The following is an 11,311-nucleotide window of genomic DNA, read 5'->3' as shown; positions in this document are numbered from 1 at the left end:
CTCCATGACCCTATACCCATGACCCCCTCCATATCCACCCCCCCCACGCCTCCCCTCCCACCCCCATATCCACCCCCCCCCAAACCTCTCCCCCCCCCCTCCGGACCCCCCACCTCGCGCCCCCCCACATCGCGCCCCCCCATGTCCGGCGGGGCGGAAGGCAGCGGCTGTGGGGGGGGTCCCTTCCTCCCCCCCCCCCCCTTCCTCTCCCTTCCTCCTCCTCCTCCTCCTCCTCCTCTCGCTCCTCCCCGCGCCCCCGGTGCCCGGGCAGCGCCGCCCCCTCGGAGCGGGCCGGAGCGGGACGCAGCGGATCGGCGATGGGGGGGCTCGCCGGGGGGCTCGGGCACCGCTGCTCGCCCCTGCCCCTGGCGCTGGGGCTCTGCTGCCTGCTGCTGCCCCCCGCCGCCGCCTCCTGGAGCCCCCAGCCCCGCAGGTACCGGGCACCGGGGAGGGGGGCACCGGGGGGAACCGGGGGGGAACCGGGGGGGAACCGGGGGGGAACCGGGGACCGGGCAAAGCAGCGCTTGGGGGGGGGGGTCCGGGCACGGGGGTGTTGGCACCAAGGAGGGTCCAGAGGGAAAGGGGCTGCTTGGGGCTGGGGTGCTGCAGACTGGGGGTTACTGGGGTGTACTGGGGGGTACTGGGGCTGGCAGGGCGCCTACTGGGGGTGCTGGGGGGTGCTGAGGCTGGTAGGGCTTACTGGGGGTGCTGGGGGGTACTGGGGCTTCCAGGGCTTATTAGGGGTGATGGGGGGGTACTGGGGCTGGTGGGGTTTACTGGAAATGCTGGGGGGTACTGGGGCTTACTGGGGCTGGCAGGGCTTAATGGGAGTGCTGGGGAGTACTGGGATTTACTGGGGCTGGCATCGCTGCTGGGGTTACCAGAACCACCAGGGTGCAAAGGTGCTTGGACACGCTGGGCTTGCTGGGGCTTACTGGGGGTAGCTGGCTTTACTGGGGGCAAATGGGCTTACTGGGGGTGACTGGGCTTACTGGAGGAGACTGGGCTTACTGGGGGTGACTGGGCTTGCTGGGGGTGCTCAGGGCTGGGGCTGGTGCGGGACAAGTGGCCCCATCCCCGAGGCCCTGCCCGTGCCACGGGAGCGGAGGGGATCGGGGCACCCCAATGCCTGGGAGATGTGGGGGGGCTCCAGTCCCTGTCCCTGCAGTCCCTGTCCCGGGGGGGGGGACGGCGGGGGGGTTGTTTACAGGAAATCTTTGGCGCTGGCCGTGTCTCCGGCACCGGATTGCCGGGACCTCCCGGTTCCGCTCGGCTCGGCGCGGCGACGGGCAGAAGCCACCTCATTTCCCCTTCCCTCCCCGCCAAGGCCAGGAGCCCCCCGGCACCCCAAAACCACCCCGGCGGGACCCCTCAAATCCTCCCCCACCACCCCACAGAGCCAGAGCCCCACACGCCCAGGCGCAGGGCGTGGAACACACGAGGCCGTGGGGTGCCGGCTCGGGCGCGCCGCCGGGAGCAGAGCCCGGGTGCGCTCAGCGCACGAGTGGCGGCCCCGCAGCGGGTGGCCCGGGTCAGCCCAGGCCATGCGAGCCCTCGCACGCCCGGCCCGGCCTCGCCGCCGGCTCCTGCCCCGCTCCCGGGGGGTTTCATCCCGCGCTGGCACCCGCCCCGCTCTCCGTGCCAGCCAAAACGGGCCGGGGCGCGTCCCCGTCCCCGCGGCGCAGCCGGGGCTGGCAGCGTCCCCAAACCGTGCCGTGCCCGCGCAGACGGACACCCCCTCGGGGGTGGTCGGGTTGGGAGCCATCCCGTGTCCCCCCCCTGCCCCCTACCCCGCTGGCATTTGTCACCCCGGCGCTGTCACCGCGCGGCTTTGGCCACCGAGGCTCTCGGTGCCGCCGTGGCCCTGGCGCGGCGCCCGGCTGGGACGCTGCCCAGCCGGAAAGCCCTGTGCCACCCCGCTGTGTCCCCCCCCCTCCCCGGCACGTCCCAGACAATTGTCTGTCCCCCCCCCCTCCCCGCCGCCACCAGCCGCAGCCGCCTCCTTCCCCGCAGGCCCCCAAAAAGCTCCGTTTTCCACCCAAAATTGTGGTGCCCGCGGGGAGGGCGGCAGCCACCTCCGGGCTGGGGGGCGCCAAGGGCCACCCGGTGTCGTTGTGGCACTCGTGTGTGTCCCCACCACTTGTGTGTCCCCCCCACCACTCGTGTGTGTCCCCCTCAGCCAGCGTGGGGACACCGGGGACCCAAAGAAAGGCGCCTTTGTGTGGGGTGGGTGGGGGGCACAGAGGGGGCCCCGCTCCAGGCGAGCCGGTGCCAGCGCGGGGTGGGTGGGAACGCGGCAGGAATGCGGGGCCCCCGCATGCCCCATGGCCACCGAGGGTCCCCTCCGTGCCCCGTGGAGGCTGGGGGGGGACAATAGGGGACACTCCGCAAGCTGGGGTGGCATCACCAGGAGGGCGCAGGGAGGTTGGGGGTCACCGTGCGGGGACAACGTCCCACCGCTGGCACACGGGGGTGCTTTTGGGGCCAGCAAGGAGCACGGGGAGGGGGACACCGGCTCCCGTCACCCCCGTGGTGGCACCGGCGGTGGCACCGGTGGCTTTTTCTTGCAGCAACTGGTGCTCCTACGCCGTGACGAGGACGGTGTCGTGCCTGGTGCAGAACGGCACCTTCCTGCAGCGCGTCTTCCAGGGCTGCCGCTGGCCGCTGCCCTGCAGCGGGGGCAGGTGAGGGGACCCCCCAGGGACCCCCCTGTCCCCTCCCCGGGGGTGTCGGTGGCCACCCGCGGGGGTGACGGCGGCACCCGCTCTGTGCCGCAGCTACCGCGCCGTGGTGCGGCCGGCGTACAGGGTGGCCCTGAGGACGGTGACGGCGCTGGAGTGGAGGTGCTGCCCCGGGCACGGCGGGGCCGCCTGCGAGGAAGGTGGGAGAGGGAACGGGGTGGTCCCGGGAAGCCCCCACGGCGTGGTTAAGGGGGTGGGGGGGTGGGTATTGGGGGGTAGGGGGTGAGGTGGGTGGTGCTGGGGGGTGGGGGGGTGGGTGGAGGGATGGATGGAGGGATGGATGTTCCTTGGGGTGGGTGTGTGCATGGACAGACAGACGGACAAATGGATGGATGGATGGATGGACGGATGGACGGACGGACGGATGGATGGATGGATGGATGGACGGATGGACGGACGGACGGACGGACGGATGGATGGATGGATGGATGGATGGATGGATGGATGGATGGGTGTTCCTTGGGGTGGGTGGGTAGATGGATGGACAGACAGATGGATGAATGGATGGGTAGATGGTTGGATGGACAGATGGATGGATGGACGGACGGATGGACAGACAGAAGGAAGGTTGGTTGGACGGACGGACAGATGGACGGATGGACGGACGGACGGACAAATGGATGGATGTTCCTTGGGGTGGGTGGATGGACAGACAGACAGACAGACGGACAGATGGACAGAGGGATGGGTGGGCGGACGGATGGACAGATGGAAGGTTGGTTGGATGGACAGACAGGTGGACAGACAGACAAAAGGAAGGTTAGATGGATGCTCCTCTGGGTGGGTGGGTGGAAAGACGGATGGATGGATGGATGGATGGATGGATGGATGGATGGATGGATGGATGGATGGATGGACAGACGGACGGACGGATGGAAGGACAGATGGAAGTTCCCATGTGCAGATGAAGGGCTGGGGAGCTGGACAGACGGACGGGAGGATGGATGGTGGGGGGGGGGGGCGGACAGACAGACGGACGGACAGACGGACGGACAGTTGGGTGGCCGTGCCCACGGACGGGGAAATGGAAAGGTAGGTGGGGGGAGAGGGCGGGGGGGGGGCACAGGCTGGGGGGCGGAGGTTGCTGCGTGTGGGTACGGGGCGGGGGGGGGCTGCCCGCGGTGTGCCACGAGGGGACCCCTGTCTGTCTGTCTGTCTGTCTGTCCATCCGTCTGTCTGTCTGTCTGTCTGTCCCTCTGTGTGGGCGGCCGTGCCCGCGGGGCGGTGAATGAATGGGTGCCAGCCCGTGCCATGGGTGGGCCTGCAGCTGCCGGGGGGGGGGGACACACACACAGAGGGGGGGGGGGACACACAAAGGGGACACACACAGAGGGGACACACACAGAGGGGACACACACACACACACACACACACACACACGGCCCCAGCCCCAAAGCTGGGTGGCACGGGGAGGGGATGGGGACACCCGGGGGGGCCCGGAGCCAGCTGGGTGGCAGCAGCAGGGTGGGGGGGGTGATGGGGGGGGCTCCTCTTCCTCCTCCTCCTCCTCCTCTTCCTCCCCCCCAGCCGCTGGCCGGGTGCCCCACATCTGGGCCCGCTTAGGGTGGCGCTGCCTGTCCCCTGCAGCCCTGGGGGTGGCCGTGCCTGGGTGTGGTGGCAGCCGGGGGGGGGGACACGAGGGGGTCGGTCCTGCTCTGGAGCCCCCCAGCCATGTCCCCGAGTCCCCCCCCCCCTCCAGGGTGGGACCCCACCTTGGGTTTGGATTGTGCGTGGTGCCCCCCCCTCCTCTCCAAACCCAGCCCCAATGGGGTTGGGGGGGGGGGGCTCAATGTTGGGGGGGGTGAATTTGGGGTACTGGGGGGGGCTGCAATGTGTCTGGGGGGGGTTGAGGGGTCTGGTTCGGGTATGGGGGGGGATTTGGGGGGGTCCTGGGCAAGGGTCGTGGCTGGGTTTGGGGGAAAAGCAGCGGCAGCCCCTGCAGCCCCCTCCCCAATTTGGGGTGACGCACAGCAGACTTCCCCAACCCCCCGCCACGCCACGGCCACGGGGTGTCTGTGCCTGTTTGGGGGGGGGTCGATGCCCACGGGGGGGGGTCCCTGACACCCCCTCCCCCCTCGGCAGACCCCCACGCCTTCCTCGCGCTGCGCGACACCGCGCGCCCCAGCGCCGCGCCCCAGCGCCGGACCCCCCTGCGCCCCACGGCTTTCTCAGGTGGGTCCTCGGTGCCCCCCCCCTTTCAACACCCCCCCATCCACCCCAGGTTTGTGGGGGGGGGTCCTGGGCACCCCCCCACGAGCCCTGCACCCCACTTTCTCCTCCTTAGGGTGCCTGAACTGCAGCCGCGTCGGGGAGCTGACGGCACGCCTGGCCACCCTGGAGGCGCAGGTGACCCCCCCGGTGCCACCCTAGGGTGCCACCACCTCGCCCCCCCCATGGGTGTGGGAGCCCGGGGGGGGGTCACCTCGCTGTCCCCATCTCCTTCGCAGGTGGCCCGGCTGTCGGTGGCCGAAGCCTCCCCGTCCCCAGCACCCAAGGGTGCGGACGCCGGGCGGCTCTGGGGGTCCCCGGCTGCCCAGGGGAGCCCCGGGGATGAAGGTAGGGGATGGAATTAGGGGGTGGGGGGCACCCTGGGGGGGGGTCCCGTGGCACTGATGCTGTGCCCCCCCCCCCACCTCAATACCCCAGGGGTCCCGTGGGGCGGCGAGACGCAGCGGGGAGCCACCGCGGGGCGTGACGGTGAGTGGGGAGCGGGCACCGAGGGGGGGGGACACACAAACGGACACCCCCCCGAGGAAACGGGGCGCAGGGTCCCCGGGGTGCTCCCCTGAGGGTGCTGCTCCCCCCCCTTATATCCCCCCCCGCAGGCAGACCCGGCTCGCGGGGCCCCCCCGGCCCCAAGGGAGACGCAGGAGGACGGGGAGCCTCGGGGCCCCCAGGTAAGGGGGGACCCCCCCCAGGTAAGGGGGCGTCCCCCAGCCTCCTGCTGCGTACATCTGAGGGGGGTCAGCCCCCCCAATAAGAAAAAATAATCTTCATCCTCCTCTTCCTCCCCGCAGGTCCCCCCGGCCCCCCGGGCCCCCCCGGGCGCGATGGTGCCAGGGGGCTCCCCGGGGAGAGGGGCCCCCCCGGCCCCCCCGGGCCCCCCGCCCCCGTGGGGCCGGCCATCCCCCGGCTCGCTGACCCAAGTAAGGATGTTTTTTTTTTTTGGGGGGGGGGGGGGGGTTAGGGGGGTCCTGAGGGATGCTCCAGCCCCCCCAAAACGCCTGCTGTGGCTTCTCCGCTGTCTCGTATCGGGGTTGTGCTCCGCCTATCGCTGCTCTCAGCGGGTTTGGAGAGGGGGGGGGTCCCTCTTCTTCTGGCCCACGGGGGTGGGGGGCACCCCCCCGGTGTGGGGTGCCTTGGCTGGGGGTGTCACCGCCCGCCCCCCCCCCATTTATCTCCCGCAGGGGACCCTCTACTCTCCAACACCTTCACCGAAGCAGCCGGGGGCATCGTGGGCCCCGTGGGCCCCCCCGGCCCCATGGGGCCGATGGGTGAGTACCCCCCCCCCCCCTGCACCCTCACCTTTTTTTTTTTGGGGGGGTGTCACCGTGTTGAGACCAGGCTGAGCCGTGCGCCCCCCTCCCTCCATCTCCTCGCAGGACCCCCTGGCCCCCCAGGACCCATGGGGCTGCCCGGCCCTCCAGGCCCCGATGTAAGTGCCGGGAGGATTTTGGGGTGGGGGGGGGGGGGGCACGGCTGGGCCTTGGGGTGCCCCCCCGGGCTGATGGCACCACCGCTGTCATTGCGCAGGGCAGAACCGGGGCGCCCGGAGCCGCGGGACCCCGTGGGGACAAAGGTGACAGGGTGAGTGCTGGGAGTGGGGGGGGGCTCAGCTGGCACCCATGGGTGTCCCCCCCCCCGGCTCTGACCGGCTCTGTCCCCTGTGCCCCCCCCATTCCACACAGGGTCCCCAGGGACACCCAGGCAGCCGTGGCCAGGACGGGGCGCAGGTACGTGGCCCCCCCCCGGGGGTAGGGGGCTGTGCTGGGGCGCGGGGGGGCCCCCCCTGCCCGCCCCCCCTCTGCCAGTCCCTTCTCCTTTCTGTGTTGCAGGGCGAGCCGGGCCCCAAGGGCGAGCCGGGCGACAAGGGCACATGGGTGAGTGCAGGGTACCCGGGGGGGGGCACTGATGTGCTTCGGGTTTGTGTGGTGGTCCTGGGACCCCAATAATGGCAGGGGGGGCCCCAAATGTGCCCTATGCTTGCATCATCTCTCTGGGACCCCAATAACAGCACGGGGGGCCCCAAATGTGTCCCATGTTTGTGTCATGTCCCCAGGACCCCAGTAATGGCATGGGGGTCCCCAAATGTGCCCTGGGTTTGTGTCATATCCTTGGGACCCCACTAATGGCACGGGGGCCCCCAAATGTGCCCCATGTTTGTGCTGTGACCCTGGGACCCCAATAATGGCACGGGGGTCCCCAAACGTACCCCGGGTTTGTGTCATATCCTTGGGACCCCAATAATGGCACAGGGGTCCCAAAATGTGCCCCATGCTCACATTGTGTCTTGGGGACCCCAATAATGACACGGGGGTCCCCAAATGTGTCCCATGTTTGTGTCATGTCCCTGGGACCCCAATAATGGCATGGGTGTCCCCAAATGTGCCCCGTGTTTGTGCTGTGACCCTGGGACCCCAATAATGTCAGCAGGGTCCCCAAATGTGCCCTGGGTTTGTGTCATATCCTTGGGACCCCAATAATGTCAGGGGAGTCCCCAAATGTGCCCCATGCTCACATTGTGTCTTGGGGACCCCAATAATGGCACGGGGCTCCCCAAATGTGCCCCGTGCTCATTCGGCACCCCCTTTTCCTCCCCCTACACACCCACGTAGGGGTGCTGCCCCCCCCCATATGGCAGCGAGTTTGGGGGTGCCCCCCAGCCCCTCCTCCCTTACCCCCCCCCTTCTTTTTCTCCGCAGGGGGAGGGTTTACACCAGCTCCGCGAGGCTTTGAAGATTTTAGCCGAGCGGGTTTTAATCTTGGAAACAATGATTGGGCTCTATGGTGAGTAGAGGGGGGGGGCGCAGGAGCCAGGCAGGGCTTGGGGACCCCCCCACCCGGGACCCCCCCACCCGTGGGGAGCCGGGCACCACGGGGTCTTGTGTGTGTCCCCCACCACCCTAGTGGGGTCTCCGTTTTTGGGGCACGGCGCACACGGGACCCCCCCGGGAGGCTGTGTGCCCCCCCGGCAAGGCCCCCCCCACACCCACCCAAAGGACCCAGCACCCACCCCCCTGGACCCACGGGGACGGGGGGCACCCCCCGCATCCCCATGGGGCCACGGGACCCCCCCCCACCATACACACACCCCCCCTGGGAGATTTTGGCACCCCGAAGGCCACGCACCGCTGTGTCCCCCCCCCTCCTTGCTCTGCTCTCTTCCCCCCCCCAGGCCCGTAGCTTCCAGAGCCTCCTGCGGCAGCAGGCCCGGCTGGAGGTCCTGGCCAGGAGGGTCACCTTGCTGGAAGCCATCATCTGGCCAGGTAATGTCCCCCCCCCCCCACCATGATGTCCCCCCCATGGCCTCCTCCTCCCCTCCTCGCATGGGCCGGGGGCGCCGTGTCCCCCCCCCCCCCCGGAGTGGGACTGGAGCAAGGGGATGGGGAAGGGATGGCCCCCAAGAGGGGTCTTTGGGGTGGGGGAGGTCTCCGAGGATCATGGGGGGGGGGCCCAGGGGGTGAGGGAGGCCATGGAGCTCCTCTGGAGCCGAGGGGGACCGTGGGGACACTCTTGGGTTGAGGTCTTGAGGCTCCATGGACCAGGGGGGACCTTGGGGCTCAACTTGGATCAAGGGAGACCCCTGAGGAGCAAAAAAGCCCCTGGAGAGCCCCAGAGGTCCTGGAGCCTCCCTCAAACCAAGGGAGACCATGGAGGACCTCTTGGGTTGAGGTCTTGTGGCTCCTTGAGGCCCCGGAGCTCCTCTAAGACCAAGGGAGACCATGGAGACCCTCTTGGGTTGAGGTCTTCTGGCTCCATGGACTAAGGGAGGAGACCTTGGGGCTCCTCATGGGCCAAGGGAGACCCTTGAGGAGCAAAAGAGCCCCTGGGGCCTCTCTCAAACCAAGGGAGACCATGGAGGGCCTCTTGGGCTGAGAGAAACCTTGTAGCTCCTCTCAGACCAAGGGGACCATGGACGGCCTCTTGGGTTGAGAGAGCCCCTGGAAACCCTCTTGGACCCAGGGAGACCATGGAGACCCTCTTGGGTTGAGGCCTTGTGGCTCCATGGACCAAGGGAGGACACCTTGGAGCTTCTCTTGGAGCCAGAGAGCCCCTCTCAAGCCAGGGGAGACCACGGAGACCCTCTGGGGTTGAGGGAGCTCCTGGAAACCCTCTTGGACCCAAGGAGACCATGGAGACCCTCTTGGACCAAGGGAGGCCTTGGAGCTCCTCTTGGAGCCAGAGAGCCCCTAGAGCCCCTCAAACCAAAGGGGGACCACAGAGACCCTCTTGGGTTGAGGCCTTCTGGCTCCGTGGACCAAGGGAGGAGACCTTGGGACTCCTCATGAGTCAAGGGAGACCCTTGAGGACCAAAAGAGCCCCTGGAGCCTCTCTCAAACCAAGGGAGACCATGGAGATCCCCTTGGGTTGAGGCCTTGTGGCTCCGTGGACCAAGGAGACCAAGACCTTGGGGCTCCATGAGGACGGAGGGAAACCTTGGAGCTCCTCTTGGAGCCGGAGAGCCCCTCTCAAGCCAGGGGAGACCACGGAGACCCTCTTGGGTTGAGAGAGCTCCTGGAGACCCCCTTGGACCCAAGGAGACCACGGAGACCCTCGTGGCTTGAGACCCTGTTGCTCCCTGAAGCCCAAGGGAGGCCTCAGAGCTCCTTCATCCGGAGCCCATGGAGACCTCCTGGGCCCACTGCTGGCCTCGTTGCTCCCCATGGACCGAGGGAGACCCTCGAGGAGAAAAAGCCCCCCAGAGCCCCCCTCAAACCAAGGGGGACCCTCGTGGGTGGAGGCCTTGGAGCTCCCCCCAGGGCCAGGCTGCGCCCCCCCTTCCCCTCCCCTCCCTTTCCACTGCGCTTTGCTGGGGGGGGGGCTGCCGGGGGTGCCAGCAGGGGGGTCCCAATGTAGGGATGGGGACACCACGGGGTGGCACTTGGCGACAACACGGTGCCACAATTTGGGGGGGGGCCAGGAACCGTTATGGAGTCAGAGCCCACCTTGTGTGCCATGGGGGCACCCGGTGACCCTGCCAGCACTGGGGGGGGGTCCCTGGGGGACATTTGGGGACATTTGGGGACATTTGGGGACAGGGAGGGGTCTCCACCACCCCGCAGCCCCCCAGCCTCACCCCCCCCTTTTCTCTCCTTTCCTCCCCACAGAACCCGAACCCGGTTCGGGCAGCGGGGGTCCGGCGGTGCCCGGCCCCCCCCGCGGCAGGCGCAGCCGCTCGCCCGCCACCCGGGGTGCAGCCCCCAGCCAGGACCCCCCCGGCGGGCCCTGATGGAGCAGGGGGGGCCTGGTGGCAACCCCCCCACGGCCACCGCTGTCCCCCCACCGTGTCCCCACACCCCCCCGGGGGGGGTCTTGGTGCTAACCGGTGGCACCACACCGGCCTGACCCCCCCCCGGCACCCCCCATCCCTTTTGTGTCCCCCCCAGCTTTGGTCCCCGCTGCTTGCACCCCGCTGGGGGGGGGCACGGGGTGCCCACCCTGGTGCTGGGGAAGGGGCGTGGGTGTCCCCACGCCCCCCCCCCCCCCGCGCTCCGTCCTGGCTGCTTTGGGCGCTGCGAGGTCATTAAAGGTGTCCGCAGAAGTGTCACCCGTGTCACCCCCCCCGTGTCACCCCACCCGTGTCACATCCTTGGGGGGTGGGGGGGTTGGCACCCACGGCACGGGTGGGGGCTGGTGGTGGGGACACGCGTGGGTGGGGGGCGCGGCGGGGGGCTCGCCCTATGGGAAGGGGGTGGCGCAGTGAGGGGGGGCACCCAGGGACCCCCACCCACCCAGGGGTCCCCCACCCACCCACCCCCCACTGGGACCCCCACCTATGCGACACCCACCCAGGGGACCCCCACCCACCCGTGGGACCCCCACCCATCCACAGGAACCCCACCCAGGGGACCCTCACCCAGGGGACCCACACACACTTGTGGGACCCCCAGCCGGGGGACACCCACCCAGGGGACCCCCACCCACAGCACCCTCACCCAAGGGACCCCCACCCACCCGTGGGACCCCCACCCATGACACCTTCACCCAGGGGACCCCCACCTGTCTGTGGGACCCCCACCCGTGGGACCTGCACCCAGGGGACCCCCACCCATCCATGAGACCCCCACTCATGACACCCTCACCCAGGGGACACCCACCCACCCGTGGGACCCTCACCCAGGGGACCCCCACCCACCCATGGGACCCCCACCCACGGCACCCTCACCCAGGGGACCCCCACCCACCCGTGGGGCCCCCCCACACCCCCTAGGAGACCCCCACCCCCCACAACCCCCCCCATAGCCCCCCCGTAGCCCCCCCATGACGTCACGCGGGACTCCCCTCCCTCCGCGTGACGTCAGCACCCCCCTCCCTCCCCTCCCCGGACCGTACCATCCCCCCCTCTCCCC

At 69.5% G+C, this 11,311-nt stretch overlaps 1 protein-coding gene across 4 annotated transcripts; it reads left to right on the top strand.

Annotated features, from left to right (window-relative positions):
- Window positions 1-286: 286 nt before the first annotated feature.
- EMID1 (EMI domain containing 1) lies at window positions 287-10,336 on the top strand. Of its 4 annotated transcripts, XR_014319480.1 has the most exons (17): window positions 287-433; window positions 2,571-2,684; window positions 2,778-2,881; window positions 4,824-4,913; window positions 5,026-5,087; window positions 5,189-5,297; window positions 5,388-5,438; window positions 5,567-5,659; window positions 5,759-5,887; window positions 6,149-6,235; window positions 6,344-6,396; window positions 6,495-6,548; window positions 6,650-6,694; window positions 6,797-6,841; window positions 7,664-7,748; window positions 8,137-8,227; window positions 10,070-10,118. XR_014319480.1 is itself a non-coding variant. In XM_082785569.1 (16 exons), exons 1-16 carry the CDS (start codon window positions 318-320, stop codon window positions 10,189-10,191), a joined length of 1,338 nt encoding a protein of 445 aa, XP_082641695.1. In that variant the 5' UTR covers window positions 287-317; the 3' UTR covers window positions 10,192-10,336. The 4 variants fall into 4 exon arrangements, 3 of the variants coding, with proteins under 3 accessions (XP_082641695.1, XP_082641694.1, XP_082641696.1); XM_082785569.1 differs by lacking the exon at window positions 8,137-8,227 and having other exon boundaries at window positions 5,567-5,638; window positions 10,070-10,336; XM_082785568.1 differs by lacking the exon at window positions 8,137-8,227 and having other exon boundaries at window positions 10,070-10,336.
- The last annotated feature ends 975 nt before the right edge of the window (window positions 10,337-11,311 follow it).

The sequence above is a fragment of the Aythya marila genome (assembly GCF_965140915.1).
Source record: "Aythya marila genome assembly, contig: HAP1_HAP1_SCAFFOLD_1169, whole genome shotgun sequence".
NCBI classification, from domain to species: domain Eukaryota; kingdom Metazoa; phylum Chordata; class Aves; order Anseriformes; family Anatidae; genus Aythya; species Aythya marila.
Note: the sequence above shows the minus strand (reverse complement) of the source record. Positions and strands in the feature narration are given on the sequence as shown.